This window comes from Astatotilapia calliptera, chromosome 5 (genome assembly GCF_964374335.1).
Source record: "Astatotilapia calliptera chromosome 5, fAstCal68.1, whole genome shotgun sequence".
NCBI lineage: Eukaryota > Metazoa > Chordata > Actinopteri > Cichliformes > Cichlidae > Astatotilapia > Astatotilapia calliptera.
In genome coordinates, this window is record NC_137426.1 from 16,886,029 (window position 1) to 16,908,857 (window position 22,829).

The following is a 22,829-nucleotide window of genomic DNA, read 5'->3' on the forward strand; positions in this document are numbered from 1 at the left end:
TGGCAGGAGAGAGTTGCCATTAGAAATGGCAGGAGGAGAGGGAGACACACACGTTAGACTGGGACAAAAGAAACAAACAAAAAACCCAAAAAACCAACCCAACATTACTCACGAAATAGAAAACTGCCACATTGGATTTATTCAGTTAGTGGTTTTATTTTTAAAATAAGATTTCATTTCAATTATAATTCACTTTGAAAATGCTAAAACCTCCTCGACATCTGGCTGCGACAGCTGCAGCAGATAAATATTTGAAGTCACTTGTTTGTCTCATTTCTTTTAAATAAAATACTTCAATAGATTTAATCTTTTATGCAACATTTTCTAAATTACAAACATTTAACAGATTTGTTAGAGCCACATTTGCAAAAAAAAGGAAAGGAAAAAAGGAAAATTATAAAATGAGGAGGGATTCTATACAAATATAAAAAACAAAAAACAGCAAAATAAGGGGAGGATCATGCATTCAAAATGCAAGGAAAAGATAACCTGGTAAAAATGGGTAGGGCTACAAAGGAGCAACACAGGATTGCAGAGATTATTAATTTGGTTGGCAATGAATGGATGTCTAACCAAAGAAACACAGAGGGATCATGCACGTGTTTAATGCACATTCGTTCATCTCGTATAGGCACATGTTAGATAGCTCTCTGTAAAAAATGAGTCAGACATAAACAATGCTACGAGGCTAGTGCTAACAGTGATGGAGTGACTGAGTCTTTAAACTTTGGCACTTGCACATGGTTTTGACAGCAGGTGAGAGAGGTGCGTCTGAATACGCCTGCTCACATCTACAATTTCTACAGAAGACCGACTCTAGAAACCCTCAATGGCCAGTACGAGAGCATTATTAAAATGATTACTAGCTTACAAAATATCCACAAAAAAACTTCCCTGGTGCCCACAGTGCTGTAAATAAATCATTGTGAGCCAGCATTTATAGGAACGTGATGACAATCCTGTAACAGAATTACCTCTCAACGAGTGTTTTCAAACCAACAGGAAACCAAAAGTCTAGTAATTTATCATTTCTATCCTTTCATAGTAAGATTTGGGCCTGCAAGACTGTGAATAATATGGAAATAAATGTTGCAAAGTATGAAAAAAGCAACTGTAAAAGTAACAAAAAACAAATAGCATTTACAGTAAAACACTAGTTTCACAATAGCTCCTATTTACATATGAACAGCAGTACTTCAAGTCTCCAGTTATATATAAAAAAAAAAGCATAAAACATTAAGACAATTATAATAATACAGCATAAATATGTCTACATGAAAGAAAGAGTAACCCATATATATATATATATATATATATATATATACATATATATATGTATATATATGTATATGTGTGTGTGTGTGCGCGCGCGCGCGTGCGTGTGTGTAAACATATGTACATATGCATACATGTACAACTATAAATATATATCTAATTTACAAACATACAATTTTAGGGCAATATACTGTACATTTATGGTGATAGCAGTGACTTTAAGGGCTTTTCTTTAAAATTCAAAATCCTTCGCCTCCAGATAAATCCACAGACAGTCTTCACTCACAGTTAAAGCCAAGAGGATATCTACAAAAACTCAACACACACATGCACTCACACACTCAGCATCACCAGTCGGCATCCTCCTCTATGTAATAATCAGGGGTGGCTGTACCATCAAACAAGCCAGGATCCAGTGACTTGCGCTGCTTGCCCCGAGCGAACACCCTTGATAGGGATCCCAGTGTCATCTTTTCCTTCTTCTTCTTCCGCTTCTGGTCCTCAAGGTCCTCCATAGACTGAGCAGAGGAGATAGGAAAGCTGCGTTAATCAGCTGCCTTAAAGCCAGACTGTAGTTTCACATTTTTATAAACTTTCATGATGAGTAAGGAGAGAGAGAGAGATGTAACCAACTGGATCCAGACAAATACCAAAGCTTTTTGTCATTTGTCATTTCAGCCTGAATTAACGCTGCATTTCAAATTTTTATCTTGCATTTGAAGGATCAACTATTTTTTCCAGCATTATGCGTAAAATTAGCCTTATGTCAAAAGTTGTTTATCGTTTACTTCTTTGGATCTGGCTGTAAAAAGTGAGTGAATTCAACCAGAGACTTAACTGCTTCTTCACTTAACTTCATGTTAAATACACTATATGAACAAGAGTACCAGGCTACCTGCATATTACACTTACAGGAGCTGCTCAACCATGAAAACCGTAGCCTCGAAGCTCCCGGTGCACAGTTTTTATGCTCCAGAGGAGGAACGCTGGGGACTTTTATGCACCCATTATTTAAGTTTACATGATCTGTCACTTTGAGGCCAAGTTACCAGTTTGCCACACCAGTCTATAATATTACTTACAGTTGATTGTTATGTATCTAGCAGGGAGGACAATTAACCAGTTGACTTGTTACAATGATGTCATGCTTTTATATTAAGAAGCCTGAACGGGACTGAAAACAGAATTCAAAGATAAAGAGGTTCGGCCCAACATTTTCAGTTTTATAGGTTCAGGTTTCTACTCGTCTTAAGAATAAAATTATATTTCATATTGAGATGCATGTAGCTATTTTGATGATGTAATAGCATCATTCTTGTTTTGTCCATTTTGAACAACATTTTCTGTATATACATTTGTGTCACTGGCTACAAAGTTTGTGGTTACACAAATATTCACAACACTTTGTGACACATTGGTGTTTGTTATGTTTATTTGCTAAAATGTTTGACATTGTGTCAAATACAGAGTGAGAGCGTAAAGCAACAATTGCTATTGAACTTGAAACTTCTTAAAAAGCATTCTCTCTTTTTCACGACTGCGAGCAAATTAGTTGTAATAATTATTGCATGAACACCAAAATAACTGTAAAGCTATCAGAATGGAGGGATTAATTATCAAAAATGATATTTAAAATATATTTAATACAGTAGTTAATAACCTTTTTTACCAGATAGAGTAACTTACAGTCTCCCTGTATAGCTAAGCTAACCAGTTGCTGACGTTTGCTTCATACTTACTCATATTGAAAGATTAGGCATGAAATACACAGTGCCAAGCTAGTGCAATGCCAAACTGTTGCTTATGAAAAAACAAAAGAACTCCAACACCGGCACTGAGCAGGCAAGCAGAGCCCATGAAGCTGACAGTACAGAGGAACAGACAAGAGAAGGCAGAGTGGAGCGAGGCACTAACAGAAGATTGCGGAGGTGTGATTACTTGGTCGAGGGGGCCAGGCAGCTCTTACATTGCAGAGGGAGTGGGTCCGGTGACGAGGTGAGTTGATGTCACTTGGCGTTGACGAGCGGTCTCCATCAGCCGCAGAGGCTTCAGAGATCACAGAAGGCTGACGTGAGTGGCAGGGGCTGATCCTGACCACAGCTGAGGCGTCACACAAACACACAAACACACCGATATTGCAGATTCCCACAGTTAGTATGAGAAACCTCCTTGAAAAAACCCTGTGTTAGTAAAAGCAACACCAAGTAGCAAAGAGGCCACGAGGCAAGGAGGAAAAGAAAACCTACCCTGTCTGTCTGTGGTGTGTCCGTGGTAGAGGGTCTGTTGGCTCTGGCGGATGGCGGCCGTGAGCGGAAGGTCGGCGTGCATCACCCACTCCTGACTGCCGTTCACCACCGGTTCTGTTGGCATAGCCACTGAGTGGCGTTTTGGTACGTCTTTAGTCAGTGTGGCCAGAGACTGCTTTGCCTAAGAAGAAAAATAAATAAATAAATAACAGAAAATTAGCATGAGAGTGAACAGGGACAAAGATGTTAACATTACAGGACTAACTATAATTACAAGGATCAGTATACACGATATAAGATTAGACAGGCTATAGTTTATTCCACTGGCTGTGACACTGGACACAGAGTCATTAAGAAGCCCACTTTTTTAAGATGGAAATCATCAGAATTAATCTCACACGACCAACTGAGTACCAGCTGTTTTTTTTAATGAAACTCTGAAAACATCTGCCTAATATTTTGCCTCTCCGGGAAACGACATGGGACCTCGTGAGTGGCAGAGGATCCTTCAAGTATTGTGGGTTTCAGGGTGGGGCCTCCGATGATCGGGCTTGTTGTGACACATCCTTCTGCATGCTCAATCGGACTGTTATCTGTTAGCTTTTGTTGCTCTTTGTTACATTCCTCTTGCCATTCCTAGTTCTGTCGTTTTATGGGTGTGGCCGGGTGCATAACCCTGCTGGTGGAGGCCGCTGCCATCAGGGAGCACGCATTTATTCTGCAGCACTGTTTAACTGGGTGTTACCTGTCAAAGAAACATCCATGGGAATGGCGGGAGCTGAGGGGTTCCAGCAGAGCGCTGCACTGTGACATGATGATCAGTGCTACGTTGTGACTGATCCTTCAAGTATTGTGGGTTTTAAACATTAGAAAGTGCAACAGGATGGTCTATTCCTGAGATATGCTGAAGTTAGAAAATAGCCAGTGTTATAAACCGAATGTATTCATCACTTTCCATAGGACTTTATTTATATATTTTTTTACTGAAATCCTCTGAGAGAGGACAGACTGGAGAAAGTTGAGTTTAGCGGCAGAGAAAGCAACAGGGCTGGGCTGTTTGACAGTGATGCAGCTCTGGCACTGAAGTGCCAACAAATGTGATCTGTGATGGAGCGTGATGTGAGGATCTGTGGGTGGCTGTGACTTGCTGAGGGAGGAGAGAGATTAATGACACACAGACTGACAAGTGTACCTATGAGGGACTGACACAGCAGCACAGAGATAAGGCATGAATTTCTTTCTCTCAAAGCATTAAGCTTTGCTCCAGACTGAGGAAGTGGCATATTGCATGCGTCTGAACTGATATGAACATGTGACCTTCTTTGCATTTGTGCCACGTTTACCAGCTAAGAGTGGAGGTGACTCCGCTGCGGTTTAATAACTTTAGCAAAGTTGTGACTCCGTCCGACTCACCATTGTGAGCTCGGCCTCCAGTTCTTTAATCCTGTTCTCCTTCATATCCAGCTGAGAACGCAAGACGTTGGCCTGCTCTGTGGATTCTTTGGTCTGCCTCCTCAGGTCCCACTTCTCCCTCTCCAGCACGTCCTTCTCCTTTGCCAGGGCTTTCACTGCATCCTCACTCTCCTGCAGAAATCGCACACATACAGTTATCGTGATTTCACATCAAAGTCACATTGAGTGAACCGGAAAAAAATTTGAGTGAAGCAGCACACATCGTGTGTTGCTGTATGGTTTTGAAAAGGGTGGCTGCTGTTTTTTTAGTAATTCCAGTTACGGACTGTTGCAACTAAGACAAAGTTATAAGCAAGACAGACTGTTATGTGGTTGTGTGGTTTTATAGACATTTTGAAGGCTTTATTCATGTTTTATGCTAGCGTCTATGTTTTTATGAAGCAGTTATTACTGTTACATCGTAGAGAAACAGTTAAGCCTGTCAACAGTGCTAATTAATATCCGAAGGTGTTTCCACACCTGCGATGTTTAGTCTGTTTAAACTGAACTATACTATATGCGCACAAGTCAGTAAGGGTTGGCAAAGAGGCATGAAAAGATTATAAATTCTCCATGCTCTCAAATAGTCCAGAATGCAACACCTTCCTGTATTTACACTTGCTGCTCATGCCCCAGACACATCTGGTCTATAAGCAGACTGAATGTTCTTACGTGGTTTGTAATGACACATTGTGGTTCACTTGGATTTTTCTCTGTGTGAAATGAAACCAAACCACAGGGAAAGTCACAAAGTGTCAAACCTATCTGCTGATGGGACCACAATAAAATGACTCTAGGTGTGAAAACACTGCTAATTACTAAGACATACCCAAAGTACCAAAATGGCAATACACAAACCATGACGTCACCGTGGCTACATCCATCTTTCATGTACAGTCTATAAATGGGTAGAACTGTAAAAACGCTAACTGTTAAAACAGGGGCGACCCTGGCTCAGGGGTATCTGTAACCGGAAGGTCGCTGGTTCGATCCCCGGGCTCTTTGTCCTGGTCGTTGTGTCCTTGGGCAAGACACTTTACCCTACTTGCCTACTGGTGTTGGCCAGAGGGGCCGATGGCGCGATATGGCAGCCTCGCTTCTGTCAGTCTGCCCCAGGGCAGCTGTGGCTACAACCGTAGCATGCCTCCACCAGTGTGTGAATGCGAGAGTGAATGAATAGTGGCATTGTAAAGCGCTATATAAATCCAATCCATTATTATTATTAAAAATCTCTGTACAGCTGGACAAATGAAAAACCGCCCTTTTCACTAGTTTTAAATATAAAATAGATTTAAGTGAAGTGCTATCAGACTGGTTAAACTTTTTAGAGTTGAAAAACTTCTTGTTTTTATTTTGGTAGAAAACAAAATGTAAGGTAGCCATAATTCAAAATACCTCTACGTGTGGGTTGGATTAATATTATTATTTTTTAAAAATATATACTGACAATTGGGATAGGAATGCAGGCACACAGAGACAGAGACAAAACTTGACAGCGTTACCTTTCGATGCTGGTCGTAGTTGCGTATGAACTCTCGCAGCTGCTCCTCTCTGCTCTCCAGTGTTGTGTACAGCTGCTGCATCTGATTCGCCAAGTCTGCTTTCTCCACCTTCAGCCGCTTACGGTCAGCTTTCATAGCTTCAAAACACAAGCAAACACATTGAGACACTGAGCAGCACATATGTGTCCATCAACAACAGAAAACTGGACAGTAGACAAACAGTAGACAAAGACAAAGCTTTGTAATTACACCACAGAGCCACTAGGTGACACTGTGTCTTCTGTTAATGAGTTACTTTTTCCCTTTACTTTCAGAAGACGGGGCCCGGAGAAAATGATGTAATCATCCCCGAGTCATTCGGTTTCAGGTGGCATGTGGAGTCTTTGTGGACTCATCCTGAAAACAGCGTGATTGGATCTGATTCCTTTCAACTTCATTCACTTTCAGCTCAACAGCAGCGATGCAACTGTGGGTCTTTTGTGCAGGTGGAAACAATGCTAACGCTCTCATGAGAGCCCGGGTTCACCAGGTAGGCAAAACTGGAAAAGTGGTACCTGCACTTTCCATAACTGCACATGTCATTCAGGGTGCATTCCTCCTGTCAGCGTCCTCGCATTTATCACACAGCATTTAAACCTGTTTTGCCGCAGTTACATGACGGTTTACAAGCCTGCAGTTTACCACTATGAGCTGTTGAAAGGACCGCGCAAAGGTAGAACATTAAACTAAAAACAACTGCCTGAGTTTCAAGCAGGACTGGCTTTGCTTTTTGTAAAAAGATGTAAACATGGTGGTGTTGCATAATAATAAAAACAGAACACCCCTAACACATCAGTGTCCGAGCGAAGCTCTTCGCTCATGATCGATGGACGTTAATTAAAATGAGGTGAACCTGGAGTTGACTTGGCTGCTCATCAGCTCGGGATGACTAATGTTTCAACTTAGCCACATAAAGACAGAGATTACCTGCTCATTTTAATTTATGCCCCAGAAGAATCACTGGAATTTTACTATTATGGTAATTGGTCTGCTGTTACTTGTGAATGATTTTGATGAATGTGAAAAATGCTGTTGAGTTAATGATTTACACCCACTGCTTTGATCAATGAATCATTCTTATTTGCTTGAAATAGATGAATCAACATATGTTGCTCTAGTAAAGAGAAGCTAATCCCAAAAAGTAATTTTGATAGTTAATGCACACACACACACACACACACACACACACACACACACACACACACACACACACACACACACACACACACACACACACACACACACAAGAATCTGAGAGCCAAAATTATAGTAAACAAATGCAAAAATGGAAAACACCCAGCTATGTGGCATGCTTGTTCTTAAGAGTCGGTAAAGAACATGATAACTCTTAATGTATAGAGTTGAATATAAAACCACGGACAGTAAGAGATATACTGTCTAGATATAAAACATTTAAGTGAGCCGTTTATACAAAGAAAACCTGGTAGATGCAGAAGTATAAATGGATAAATAGTTATTTTATAGATTTTCATACAAACTGTGTTTTTTCCTCAAAGCTGTGAAACAGAAAGTAAACACAGTCATTTCTAACGTTTTATGTCTCAGCAGAGGCAGATAAAAACATTTCCAAACAATCTCAAGTCCATCATTTCTACAGAGAGAAAGATTATTCACATGTGGAAAACATTCAAGGCAATCTTCCAACAAGTGGACATCCCACGCAAATGCCCCCACCCCTCCCTGAAAAAGATTGTGAATTTCAGATTGTGAAACGCTCAGAGAAACTTCAAAAAGGCCAAAAGCTTCATATCAGCCTCCCCAGGCCTCAGTTAGCAAGTTAAATATTAAAGTTCATGGCACTAAGACACATTAAGACAAACCACAAGACTTCTGGAACAATTTTCTTTGGACAGATGAACCTATTGGACCATGCACACACCACTGTATATGCTGCCTGGAAACATTTAATTGAACCAATTACTGTGAGAAAGCACAACGCAGAAGACGTTTTTGTACGAATACAAAAAAATGACTTTGTAGATCATTTTGATGTCCCAAGGTTTGTCATGTAATGGAAAAAAAATAATTTATACTATCTGCTTTTGTTTGGTAAGACAAAGTGGATTTCATTTAATTACAAGATATTCTGGCTTGACATAACATCCCCATGAAAGCTTGGACAGCTGTATTTGCTGTACATTTGAAGTAGGTAGGTGCTGGAAACACGGGGGTTCTGGTAGATTAGGCAAGGCGACAAGATGTCTGTTTGCTTCTGACCTTGTAAGGCCTCCTTGGCACGGTCCAGCTCCTGCTCCTTGTCACCCAGCTGCACACGGAGCTCAGTGGCAGAAAGCAGATTGGCAGAGCAGCCGCCCTGGGTCTCCTCCAGGTCTTTAGTCAACATGTCCTTCATTTGCCTCAGCAGGTGGACCTCCTCTTGGAGCTGGACCACCTCTTCACGGAGCAACACTGAAGGAGAGAAAGAGTTTGCAAATTTAGATTATGTGTAGAATAAATATGGAGGGTAAGTGTTCAGAAAAAAATGAGAAAGGAGGATGGAAATAAAAGAGTAAACTACAGGGATGTCCAAAAGGGGCAAAATATGCAACAGGAAATGGAAAAATATGAACTAATAACAAAAGTGATAAAATTCTTCAATACATCAAACCACAAAAGTTACAGCTTCCCTTCAGATGTTGCCAGAGGTGTTGCAGAAATGTAGTTACATGCTGAGTGACAGACTCAGGCCTGGCACTGGTGATGGTAGTACGCAAGAGACAGCAGCCTGATAAGACTTAATAAAATATAAGCGGCACACACTCGGGCTGTGCTCCTCTGTGCTGTATTTTCCCTCAGCTGTGCAATGCCTCATATCCCTCAGGGGAAACAGGCAAGCAAACATGAGCAGGGAACTAAGGCGAGGACAAACTGAAGAGCGAACGCAGTGGCACAAGCTGGTGGACACATTTGTAAAGCCAGAGGACAGAAACAATGAAAAAGTCCATTGAAGGAAACCCGTACTAGCAAAAGTGTCACGATGATTTATACTGCGCACATAAAGGGTAGAAGGTCTGTTCCAGAAGAACGCAAGAACAAAGACAGATGAAATACGCAGTCAGCCAAAACATTTCAGCATAGAATAAAACCTGCAAACGCAATGATAGATTTGTAATTTCCCCAAAAAATAACTCAATACCATAGAGCGCTGCATAAAGAAAAAAAAAGCTATTTGGATCTTATAAGGGATGATGAGTTAATAAATCACGAGTTAAATAAGCAGAAAATTAGTCAAAAAACTGTTTGATTAACAATTTTTCTTGTTAAAAAAAGTGATTTATCACCTTAGCAGATATGCTCGAAAGCATAAGTAACTTTTGACATTTTTCAGACAAAACAAGTTTTGAGGTCCAGGAAAATACGTTGGGTGACTTCTGTTGGGAATCCGACAGACAAAAAATTAATTAACAAATCAGTGAGAAATTGTTAGTTTTAAACAATTTTAAAAAAGGATAAATGTGTGAGTGTGCATTTGTGTATGTGTGAATTACAGGCATTAGAGTTTTACTTTCTGTTGCATGAATAAGAATCTGCAATCAAGCTAGCGTCACTCAAGGCTCTGATGTTAACTTCAAAAAAAAGCTAAATGTCTGATAGATGGCTGTGTCAAAAGAACAACAGCAAACGCACACACGCACGAAAACATCATGGGCCTTGGGAACAGGAATTCAGAGGTAACCCCGATTTAACCCCGTGTTAAACTGAGAGCACATACACTGGAAAAACGGTGATGATCCAGAATGCATGACTGGAAAAAAACAAACAAACCATGGAAACGATCCAGCAGCTACAGAGTTGTTTCAGCCTGGATCAATAAGCTCAACTAACCATCGAGGGATGTCGTTCGTACAGCAATATTTCAAGTAAAGAAGTGGAGTGCTCCCTAATTTTTAAGGCAATGCCTTCAAAACTTTGTATAAAACTATAGAGAGAGCCGACGTCAACGTGAGGAAGCCTGCATCAGAGGAAAAAAGAGAAGGTCTTAGCAGGCCTGCAGCCAGACGTTGTGGGGCTGCAGCAGCTCCGATAAGAGAGGAGGGGACAGTCCATCGGTCTCTGTCAGCGCGGGACTCTGGAAGCACAGCGGGCAGCTCTGTGCTGCATGTGACAAAAAGAGTTTGTTTCCCAGAGAGAGCAATCTCTCATGGCCTTCTTGCAGCTTAAATCCATTTATTCATCTGTTTACCTGCAGGCTCTCCTATTTTTGTCACGGGAGCCCGGCAGCTGCTTTTGATGACACTGGACAGAATTGGACATTATTTCTGAGGACGCTTTATATTTGTTTCACTGCGATGTGGATGCTGATCGACTCTTGTCATTAGCTGTCAGTTTGGAAATGGCTGCATTTTAGTTGCCAAGTATTAGCATCATTACACGCTTGTGTTATATCCATTAAGCTGTACCTCAATAACAAAGTGTGAGCATTTTGTCCTAAGGGTATCTACGGTGGATTTAGTGAGAAATGTGTTTAACTTACAAAGAATCAATAACACATTTCTCCCAAATCCAATTTTGCATTCATTTTCAGCATCATCCTCTTTCACAATTAAATACACCGGCTCACACAGCAGACACAGGCTAAAATACACAGAAATGGACCTGCAGGAAGTTTTTTTCTTTTAAACAACTCAAATTGTGGTAAAACTTGAGGAAAAATAAAAGTTAAGACTTCTTCTGCAGATGTATGTGATCGTTTCACATCTCAAAAAGAGTGAAAGGACATAAAGAAAAGGGTGCCGACAGAGGCGAGCCATCCATTGCCTGTACCTACAGATAATTCACCTCCATATACACTGTTTTATGCAATCTAAAAAAGCAATTTAAACTGACAGGAGTCATATAAGCCACACAAAGCAGTATGCTCTCTGAGCTTTGAGTGGTTGTGCAGAGAGCTTGGCAAAGCTATTAGTGTCCTCCCACATAAGAAGAGAACCCACTCTCTTCCTACTCAGCAGCGTCCCATTCAATGAACTTCTCATCCAAGCCTCCCATTAGTTTGTCCATCAAAGCCAGTCAGTAGCAGGTCAATCTCTGTCCCTTTTCCTTGCATAGCAGAGCTATTAAAACCCAGCACGCACACGCACACACAGCTGAGGAGAGCACATATAGTAGCTGTAGGCTTATGATGAGGTGTTAGAGAAAGCAGAGGCACCGGGAAGGTTAAGTGGGTGTTGGAAATGTGTTGATTGGTGGTCAAAGACCTGAACTAGTCTCCTGTGAACCATATGCAGGATTAAAGTGGCCTCATTTGTATACATGACTGATCAAAGATGCTTAACGTGCACTACGGTGGAATATTAAACTTGGATGAGAAAGTCCATTTAAAGCTAATGCTCTTGTTGCATTTTAAAAGCAGTTTGTGTCTCACTATGCACGAAAAATGTCCCGGTTAATAGAAGGAGGCCACAAACCGAATAGAAAAAAAAAATGGTAGAAGTAGTTCCAGAGAGCTTTAAATGTGAGGCTTGTGGATTAACTAGAAATGGAAAATATTTCTCATGAGACATCTAAACACATTTTCCAGGACTCTTGGGGATAGATCTACTCTATTTTCAATTGGGCTTACGATTTTCCTTTTTGATAAAGCATATAGTTAGGGCTGAATCAGATGACCCTGAATCCTCCTTTAGTTACGCTGCAATAAGCCTGGGCTGCTGGGGGCTTCCCATGAGTGTTTCTTCTTCACTCACTATGTGTTTATACACCACTCTGCAGTTAAACATTAGTTATTATTAACCTCGGACTCTCTTCCACAGTGTATATTTTATCCTGTCTTCCTCCCATCACACCGGACAGGTCACAGCAGATGACCGGCTTTCCCTGGGCCTGGTTCTGCTGGAGGTTTCTTCCTGTTAGGGCGATTTTTTCCTTCCCACTGTCGCCAAGTTTTTTCCCAGCAGGAATGGATTCATTTTTGGGGGACTTTCTCTATTATTATAGCATAGATGTTACAATATTATGATATGTTACATGTTACAACACAAATCTCTTTGAGGCAACTGTTGCTGTGGTTTGGTGCTGTATAAATAAAATTGAATTGAACAGATCACATGATAGGGTGGGGCTAGGATTCACAATGGTTCACAATCAACCATGGCTGATTGTGACCCACACCTTTTTTCACACAGAGTGGGTGTGATTAGGCAGAGGATCAATAGGGGGTCCATGACCCTCTTGGGGACAGTCCCATAGAGCTTAAAGTCTGGGACTCTCCACCAGTTGCTCTTAGAACTCAAGAAGTTTCTTGGATGAGAGGTGAAACGTCTTCAGGGACTACAGACACCTTCTTTCCAAGCTCTTTAGGCTACAATGACCTGGATGCCTGAGAACCTTCACAGATGAATTGAACAGATATCTCAAACCTGCAACAGTCCTTGCAGCTAACTGCTAGCATGGTAACATTTCTGTAATTTGGGTGTACTTGTACCTTTTAACAAAGCACTTTTGTTCCACAAGATATCATAAAGAGCAGCCTCTCCAGCAGCATGGAATATTTTTAATAAGCAAAACCATTAGAATGACATTTGACAGTCGAGCAGGGCGTCAAAATTTTCTGCAGTGACAGCAGCTAACCATTCTGCCTTGAGGAGCTATGATGTGCATGGTTGTCATTTTTCCGCCTTGGTCTTCCTGCCAATTCAGATTTGTGTAATTTAAAAGTACAGTATACAAGACAAACCCAGAGGCAGTGGTGCTGGCTGTTCTCCTCTAATCTCTCCGGTACAGTAAGTGAAAACAGCTGAGCTGGATAACGAGGGCACACGGAGCTTTCTAAGATCCACACATGCTGTAATACCCCACACCTCTCTCTTAAATACCTGATGAACCTTCATTAAGGAGCGTAGGTGGGTTCTCTGAGATTTTCACTTTAGGCTCTAAGAGATCACCTTTTCTTGTATAAAAAAAAATGTAACAAACAAATTTATGTGACAGCTTCATGGCAGAAAAATCAAGAGGAGGCAGTTCAGTCTGGTTGAACAGCTTTAGCTTCCATGGAATGAACATGTTGCCAAGACACTTGTTAAAAATATGAAGGAAGTTATTCCTGCAGACAAAGAAGATCCGGCCAAAACTTTCAAATCATTTTTCTGCATGAGCTCTTATTAAGCTACAAGTGCAGCACCACACAAAGTGCAAACCACAGCTTTGGCTTCTTTTAGAAGATTAGTGTTGAATTAGAATAGAATAGCTTCTTATTGTCACCGTTACAAGAACAATGAAAGGCAGTTTGGCATTTCTCCATGTGTGTGAAGTACACAATAGCGTAAGTATTTACACAATAACTGACAAATTTACACAAGAAAGATATGTACAAGTTATACATACACCTGCAAACATACACGCACATACATACACATATGAACATATACACATATGCATCCGTACATACATACACACACACACATATTTTCACATACACGCTTACATCTATATACTTACACATACATGCCATCTAACTAGCAGGTGCATTGAGAGGTGCAGTGTGATCAGTGATATTGCACATTGAGGGGGGGGGGGGGGGGGGTGCTGTTGGAACTATACTAAATAAGGTTATAATAAATACAGTTTAAAGAGGTAGGGGTGTTGGTTGCATTGAAGTATAAACAGAAATATGATTTATGCAGTGCAGTTATCCTTCAATCAGGGTGGAGGTAGGGCATGTTTGATAACCTGTGGGTAAAAACTTCTGTTGCGTCTGTTTGTCTTTGACCTGATGGACCTGTAACGTTTACCAGAGGGAAGTGTCCAGGGTGTGGGGGGTTTTTGATGATGGTGCTGGCTTTCTGCTGAAGTCTGCCAGTATAGATGTTTCTGAGGGGGGTTAGTGAAGTACCGATTGCCCGCTCTGCTGCCCTCACCACCTGCTGCAGTTTCCTCTTGTCCTCCGCGGTGCAGCAGTTGAACCAGAGTATGCAGCAGTAGGTCAGAAGGCTCTCGAAGGTGGAGCGGTAGAAGTTTACTAGCAGTCTTTGGGGTAATTGGGCCTGACGTAGTTTCCTGAGGAAGTACAGCCTTTGTTGTGCTTTCCCTTCCTGGTGGGAGATGTTAAAGTAAGGTCGGCCAAGATGTGGACTCCGAAAAATTTAAAGCTTTCTACCCTTTCTCCCTCCTCCCCATCAATGTAGAGGGTAGAGTGCTCAGATCGCTTTGTTCTTCTGAAGTCGATTACCATCTCCTTGGTCTTGGATGTGTTCAGATGCAGGTTGTTGTCATCAGACCATCGCTTCAGATGCTGAACCTCCTCTCTGTAGGCTGAATCATCGTTGTTGTCCATCAGTCCTATGACGGTGGTGTCATCAGCAAATTTTACAATGGTGTTACTGGTGTGGATTGGTGAACAGTCATGGGTGAAAAGTGAGTATAAGAGGGGACTAAGGACACACCCCTGTGGGACACCCACATTCAGAATGAGGGTGGAGGAGGTGTGCTCTCCCATTCTGACGTTCTGGGGTCTGTTGCTCAGGAAGTCCAATATCCAGCTGCACAGTGAGCTGCTGAGTCCTAAGTTGCTTAGTTTATTAACCAGTTTGTGGGGTTGAACTGTATTGAAGGCAGAGCTGGAGTCCACAAACAGCATTCTAACATAGGTGTTACGACTGTCCAGGTGTGTGAGGGCTGTGTGAAGAGCTGTTATTATTATTACGTCCTCTGTCGATATATCACAGTGTGTCAACATGTTTAAACAGAGCGTATTACAGGGAGAAAAACTGCAGCTTTTTTTCAATAATCAGAAAAACTGTAGAGCTTCAAGGCATTTTGTTTACTTCTGAAGATCATGCACTGTCTTTTTCCACTCAGTTGAGTCCCTTACTGTTGATGCACAGCTATAATATGATATCTGTAATGCAGCAAATGTGCAGGGAATTGGAGCTGAATGATGAAAACTGTAATGGCTTTCCAGAGAAAGCACTGAGAGATGTTCTGGTGTCGCATTCGAGGGGGCCTGGCTAATATATTGGGACATCAAAGCAGCCCCATTCAATGGCACATTTCTCAAAAGAAAAAGAAAAAAGAAGAAAAAAATTGACCATGCAGCGAATAATAAAGCAAGAAAACATATATCAAAGCTTTCTTTAAACCAAATTTTAAGCAATATGACAAGTGTTTACTGGGGATAAAAACACCTCACTGTAACAAAAAGCTATGTTGTCAGTGGCTGATATGAGCAGAGCTGTTTTAAACAACCACCAAAGTCTTTAAAACACTCCATAAAAGCCTCCTAATAAGCTCTTCTTTCCTAAGCTCTGCTTGTTGATAAACGTTACCTAGAATGAACTAATAGAAACATCAAAAACTTGTTTTCAAGACAGCAGTTGCTCGGAGGCTTTATGCAAAAAGAAAAACATTACATAAGTGTGTAGCTGCATTGCAGGTGATTGTGTTGACTCAAACAGAGTCCCTGAAGAAAGTGAACTAAAATGATTTCTTATGATTATTAATAATATAATTATAAAATGCGATGTAAACAGGAGTAAAAGACAAAAAAGACATAAGCACAAAGCAAAAACTCTGAAGGTAAATTTAAGCAGAAAAGCTCATTATTAGAGCCAAACAAAGCAAAGTAAATGAAAGAAACCACAAATTGTAACCTTTACATTTAAGCCTCAACTTCAGAAGAGCTAGAAGGGCTTAACCTGTGGATCTAAGCCTCTGACCTGGTTCACGGTGGAACACCTCACATCTAATAAGGTTAATTGGCAGCAGCTCAGTCACATAACTGGGTATAAATAGACCATTTGAAACAACCTGGAAAGACTGCATGAGCAAGTTTATAGTTTCAGAATAACATTTCTTCATGTAAAGTTGCAAAGATTTTGCAGTGCTATGTACTGCAAATGCTACGTCTGTGCATTTACGTAGCACAGATCTAACATACATGTCTTTGGACTGTAGGAGAAGGACGGAGCAACTGAAAGAAAACCCACACGCCCCGTGGATAACATGCAAACTCCACACACTAAGGGTCCAGCCGGGGTTTGAATCAGGAACCTTCTTCCTTTGTGGTGACAGCACTAACCACTGCACCAATGTGTAAAATGTTTAAAAGGGACAAGGCCAAAAGCCTACATTGAATGTCTGTGATCTTCTGATCCGTTCTAGATTGTTTGACGTCGGTGATGATATGGAGGTGCTGAACGCTATACACATATCTTTATCTATTCATCATTATGCTACCAATCCAACAATGTTTTTTTTTTCTAAAGGAAGGCTTCTACCATGGTCTTGCTGAAATAAGTAAACTATATTCTGCCCATATTACAGCAGCCAGACTCCTTAACAAAAGGGTCTGGATGCTGAACTGCCCTCGTTGCAGCAGGGAGCTGTAAAATGACAAAAGAGGCCAATGGGGCTGCTGAAATCCCACATCTAGAATGGACAGGACAACATTGCAGTCTCTAAACTATAAAAATCGCTCAGTTCCTCTGAACTATAAATAGCATTGTTAAAGGAAGAATTTATGCAGTAAAGTAGCAATCGTCCAAGCAATCGTCCAAGCTTTTCCTGTATCATGTTATCAGCATCAAATTTAGGGGTGAAAAAGAGCTTTTCAGTTTCAATATTTAGTATTATTTTCAATGAAAGGCTTGAATTATTTGCACAGCAATGCCTCCTGTTTTAATTTATATTTATAGTGTCCTGAGTTTCTGAAAATGGTTGCACTTAGTGTGTGCAATTGAGCTTAAAGGTGGCTATTTCTATAGTAAATTATGAGAACAGGCGCACATGTTTGCTGAGCTCTGGCCTTCACTATTTATGGTATGAAGCTCGGGCAAGACTGACATGAGAGAAGACAACAGTGTGATTCAGCTCATACAAGTAACTGTGTAACCTTTAAAGGGAGGAAAAATACACCTTAAAAGCCATGCAAGGCATACAGTCAGTAACAAAACATTCATGTGACTTGCGTCACATTGCAAATAACTTTAGAGTGCTTCATCAGAGTGGTGATGCACAGATACACATGAGTATCTGAGTGACGTTACTAGTTTTCTTATGGTATCTCTGGCATCTGAAGAACCACTGGATGAAATCTTTACATACTTTTGTTTATGACTAATACTAGGTTGATTCCCATTAGCCTCAGCATATTTGGATAAACATAGGCGTGTTGGCCCCGTCAGTGCAAGTATGTCATCATGGTAGTGACAGATAAAAGGGGCCAAAGTGTGTGGTCTTGCAGCTGATTGCATAACTACAGATATATAAAATCAGGAAGTCAAGTTAAAAGAAAAAAAACTCCAAAACAACACCTTCCTGTCAATTCCTTTCTCCCATTCAAATAATTCCATCCATCCATAAGATGAGAGACATGGTACTTCCTGGAGAGGTGGCCATGCTACTACAGGCCCTACACACAGAAACAGACAATCATTCGAGGCCAACATCTTCCTTCTGTGGAGAAAAGCTGGAGTATCTTCAGAGAACCCACACAGACGCAAGGAAAACATGCAAACGCCACAGAGAGAGGCCCCCAGGTGGCCCCCGGGTGGCCAGTGATTTGAATATAGGACCTTCTTTCTGTGAGACAACAGTGAAATCTACCATCACGCTGCCTCCTCCTTCCAATTCTGCATTGAACAAATGTCTGTTCAGATTAGTTTCTAGAAGTCTTCTGAGCTTTTTTACAACTTCAGACAGAAAAACCAAACCATGTGTTTACAGATTTATTAAATGACTGTAACCAATCAGTTCCAAACCCATGCCTGACACAAGAGAAAGAGAAACGACTGAGAGTGAGAAGCTTCATAAGTAAATACATTCATTCTTTCAGGGGCACCCTGCTGAGTCAAATTAAGGGGAGGTTGGGTGGGTGGATGGCATAGGTACGCTGCACCGATTAGTGGCTTTTGTAAAATCATCAGCAAAACTATATTTAGCATCTTTATTGTCAACTTGTACTATGGGCACAGCAGGAACCTGTGTGGAAATGGATTGGAGATTGTATAGAGAGTGTGGGCAGCATTAAATCAGATTTGATATGCTTAAGCTACAAATAGCAGTAAAAGCACTGATGAGCTTCAAACCAGGAGATCAAAAAGATGTAAGCAAACACCTTATTTCTAATGCCCTGACACCCGGAGACTCTGAGCACTGTGCTGTTGCATCCTAAAAAGTCTCTGCACGTATGGGTCAGGTCCATTCCCCTGTCAGGCTATTACACCTGGCTTGTCTATAATACATCTGCGCATAAATAATGCATGCTACTGACTCTTTAACCTACCTGACAAAAGTATTTACCATTTAATCGATAATTCAACACGGTTATAGATAACAAATCCAGCTAATACATCAAAAATTCAAATATAAACATACAAAATGATTGTAGTTTTCTAAAATTTACTAACATAACATAAATTCAAATCATACATGATTCCAAACATTTTTTACAAATAAATAACTGCAAAGTGGGGTGTGCGGAATTATTCAGCCCTCTGAGTCAATACTTTGTAGAACCACCTTTTGCTAAAATTACAGCTGCCAGTCTTTTAGGGTTTGTCTCTACCAGCTTTGCACATCTAGAATATTCCAGCTGTTCACTTGAAAAGTTCGTTGTTGGGTGATTTATAGCTATGTTTATGATTGCTGTACTGATGAATGGTGAAATTTCACCCAGTGGGTTCGTTACATTTAGCCAATTCTGAGCACACACGTCGCTCCTGTACATCTCTGATTTATCCCATTGCTTCTGTCAGTGTTGATTCCAGTGAAGCACAGTGCTTGACAGAAGACGCTGCTTTGTCACCAACATAGAAAGTCTCACGAGTCAGAGATTGATTTCTTTTTATGGGTCCACAGATCTGGTTTCATTTCATGTCTCTTACCCAGGGTTTGCATTTCGTGGCGATTCTTCTAGTTAGGGACACAACGTGTTCCCTTAATCATTGACAAGGACACAAGTCTGCTCTCCTTTCCTAGATAGCACTCCTGACATTTAGTGCAGTCATAAACGGGTGTTTGGCCTTTATGATTTTTTTTCCTGCAAGCAAACCGCAGTTTCTTTCTCTAGCTGACAGATTTTTTCCTTTTTTTTGGTTATTATTTACCTGGATTCTCAAACCTTTACTCCCAGCATTCAGAGACAATTCAACCTCAATTTAATCTCTGACCTGTGCATGATCTAATACTGAAACAATGCACAGCTTCCCAAAATAAAATTTGGATTCTGAACGTGCAACTACTCTTAAACAACTGCAATTTGTGTGCCGTTTACCCTTGTACCACAAAATGCTCAGTACAGCATTAAAAATGACCATACTAAACCAATCCTACTCAAATTAAATCTTAAACTTGGTACATTACTGTGCTGTAGAACCAGTATTTTATTTCAAGCCAAATGTGCAAAAACAAGGTCTGATGAATGAAAACAGTGTAAGTGTTAAGTTGCTTAGACTCTGGAATGAACATCTGTGCAAGTATACAGTATCTATCAGGAACCGTTCCTATTAATTAATTGCCTGGGGGGGAGGGGGTTACATTACAACTGAGGTCAGTGCAAGGATGCCAAGTGAAGATAGCTGTAATTGATTCACGTGTTTATAATGTGCAGATTAGGCACTCTGCCAAAGATGCTCCATTTGGAGGCTCCGAGAACTTGAAAGTAATTTAAATATTTTTAATATGGTCAAGAGATGCATCCGCCCTCGATGTCACTTGGAATTGGCATCCTTCCCTGTGCATTGGTTTTGTTTACATAAAGTGAATCATCCAGTGATTACTTAACCCTGCTGGCATGAAGGAACTGAAAAGGGCACTCCTTCAGTTTATGACAAAGGAATAAAACTGAAGTGACTGTACAGGGAATGTACTATTATCCAGCTTTCAGCTCAATCAATCAAAATGACCTCATCCCTCTAAAGCTAAACCATATATAACAATTTCCCCCTGTTCTAATGTGAGACACCGGAGAAGCCAATCAATCTGCTCAAGCTGTTTTCACTCAGATACATCTGCTTAGATATCAAGCACAAGCTCCTGTGGTAAAGCCACACAGGATTTAACAGATGCTACATAGTCAGGTTGCTATGATATTTCATACTGCATTTATTTTAAAGGCATAGTTTGACAGTTTGGGAAATACTCCTGTGTTCTTAACAAGAGAAGGATTAGAAGATCGATACCACGCTCATGTCAGTATTATAAATATGCAGCTCTGGAGAAAGGCCACAGGCCTGGAAGGAGAAAAATGGCTTGTCCAAGGAGAAGAAATGCTTTCAACTAGCACCTCTAAAAGGTCACCATTAGACACATCACATGTCTTTCCTTGTTTTTTTTTTAAATTGTGGTTTTATAGAAGGATTTTACAGTCAAGAAACAGTTTGGCAAACTAAAATTGTTTAATGAACTGAGGTGTTTACCATCAAATTGTAAAGTCACCATCATGCCACCATGTTAGTATCTGAAACAAAGCAACCAGAAGCCATCAAATACTTTGTCAACTCACTTAAGTCCCAATCATAAATGGACTTGTGCATATCAACAAACTATGAATCCTGAAGAAGAAAAGAAAGTACTGAAAATGAGTCTGAGGTTGGGTTCATGATGTCAATCGCTGAAGAAGAAAATGGCGAACAACCCTCAGTTTGAATCTGCAGACAAGCCTTAACATCTGCTAGGAACAACAGGATCTAGTCCGTGCAGAACTGGAAATCCACGTGTTTTGATACACAGTGTCCCTCATGTCCTGGAGCATGCCTGAATAATCTCACAAACTGCAGGTGGCGCCTGCTGGGCTGCAGCTTATGTGTGTAACATTAAAAGCCTTACTCAAGTTTAAATCATGTAAAACACTGCAAAAACTACCCGTTCTGTACTCGTTAACTGTTGCACTTGTTGAGATGCTGAAAGCAATAACGGCCTGTGATTAGCTCAGGGTAGTTACAGCTCACAGGGAGATCAAACAGAAACAGGATCGAAGAAATCAGAAAACAAAACAAACAAACTTGACTTTATATGTAAAGATGTGCCACACGCTGTGTGTAACGGCCTCGGTGAATAACTTCACAACAGCGCAGTGAGTGGGACGGCAACAGCAAAAGAACAATCTGTGCGTTGCAGTGCAGTCGGTCAAACTCATTGTCTTTCAAATTTCTGAGCGGTGACCTCAGGCTTCAGCAAACATGAGCTCCTGTACGAGTCATGCAACACACTGTGGGATGAAACTCATCTCTATTGATTCATAAACAACCACAACAAGTCCATCTGAATGTGTAGACAGACACAGACACACACCCACAGCAGCATCAAAGAAACCTTTTCATGGCATCTAGGAAAAGATTCTCCATAGCAGAAGATCTTCTCATTTTCCATCAAACATAACGCATCTTAATTCTTCAGTTTTCTGGATAATACAGTGCGTCTGCTTCCTAAATGAATCCAAACACAACGGCCAACATAGCTCTTAGATTATAGGCCAGCTTCATTATGTCTGCTGAGCTACTAAACTCCTTTATACCGAACATGAATTTGATGAAACATCACAGTTCATGCACAATGTAAAAGATTAAAAGATCATCCATATAAACGTGTCATACAGTATGTAGGTCACTTTTACTTAAGTAAAATAAATAATCCTGGGATATGGAATAGATTTAAATTAATCAGCTTTTATAGTGGAGGGAAAAGGCATGTGGTTATGAGTATTAAAAAAATGAACCACAGTCAGATCAAAAAGTAAGACTTATAATAACACAGTATTGGGGAAAAACATCAGTTTTATAACAATGTGACTTCAGTAATTCTAACAGCATTTCATGGCATATAATTAATATATCAAAAATATTTGTAATATTTTGCCATGAGAACCACTTCAATATCACAGCTGGCAAGAAGAGAAGCTTGGTTCGATTACTTAATATTAGAGCAGGTGAAATCAGTCAATTGATTTATGATCTGATTGTCAAAACCTAACTGAGCTGATTAACTGTTTACTGTAACTTTTAATTTTAACTACTTAAAAAAAACACATTTTTTCTGCACATTCAAATGTGTATTCTGCTACAGTGAATTCACTAGCTTTCTGTTTGTTCTAGAAAACAATTAGGATTAACCTAGCAAATATTATAATGATCGATCATGAATAAAGGGGCCAATTAATCGAGCATTAAAGCAATCCGAGGCGCAGTGGAGATGTCTTTTTTTTTTATAAACTAATGACATTGTTTTGAATAAATCTATAGTCTACCTGTCAAATAAATGTACAAAGTCCACGCTTTACATCGGGACAATAAGTAGGCGCCTAAGTTAAATCAGGCATGTACCAAATAAAAACGCCTGAGTCAATTGTAGCGTGTCCTAC

At 40.5% G+C, this 22,829-nt stretch overlaps 1 protein-coding gene across 4 annotated transcripts in view; it reads right to left on the bottom strand.

Annotated features, from left to right (window-relative positions):
• The window catches only part of kaznb (kazrin, periplakin interacting protein b), a 144,729-nt gene that overhangs the window by 7,978 nt on the left and 113,922 nt on the right, over window positions 1-22,829 (bottom strand). For 3 of the 4 annotated variants that reach the window (XM_080301762.1, XM_080301764.1, XM_080301765.1), the window contains 6 exons: window positions 8,753-8,944; window positions 6,476-6,612; window positions 4,935-5,105; window positions 3,522-3,702; window positions 3,242-3,375; window positions 1,670-1,793 (listed from right to left, as the gene is read on the bottom strand). In XM_080301762.1, the coding sequence (XP_080157888.1) occupies window positions 1,670-1,793; window positions 3,242-3,375; window positions 3,522-3,702; window positions 4,935-5,105; window positions 6,476-6,612; window positions 8,753-8,944 (939 nt within the window). The remainder of the gene's footprint in view (window positions 1-1,669; window positions 1,794-3,241; window positions 3,376-3,521; window positions 3,703-4,934; window positions 5,106-6,475; window positions 6,613-8,752; window positions 8,945-22,829) is intronic. The other variant, XM_080301763.1, reaches the window with a different exon arrangement.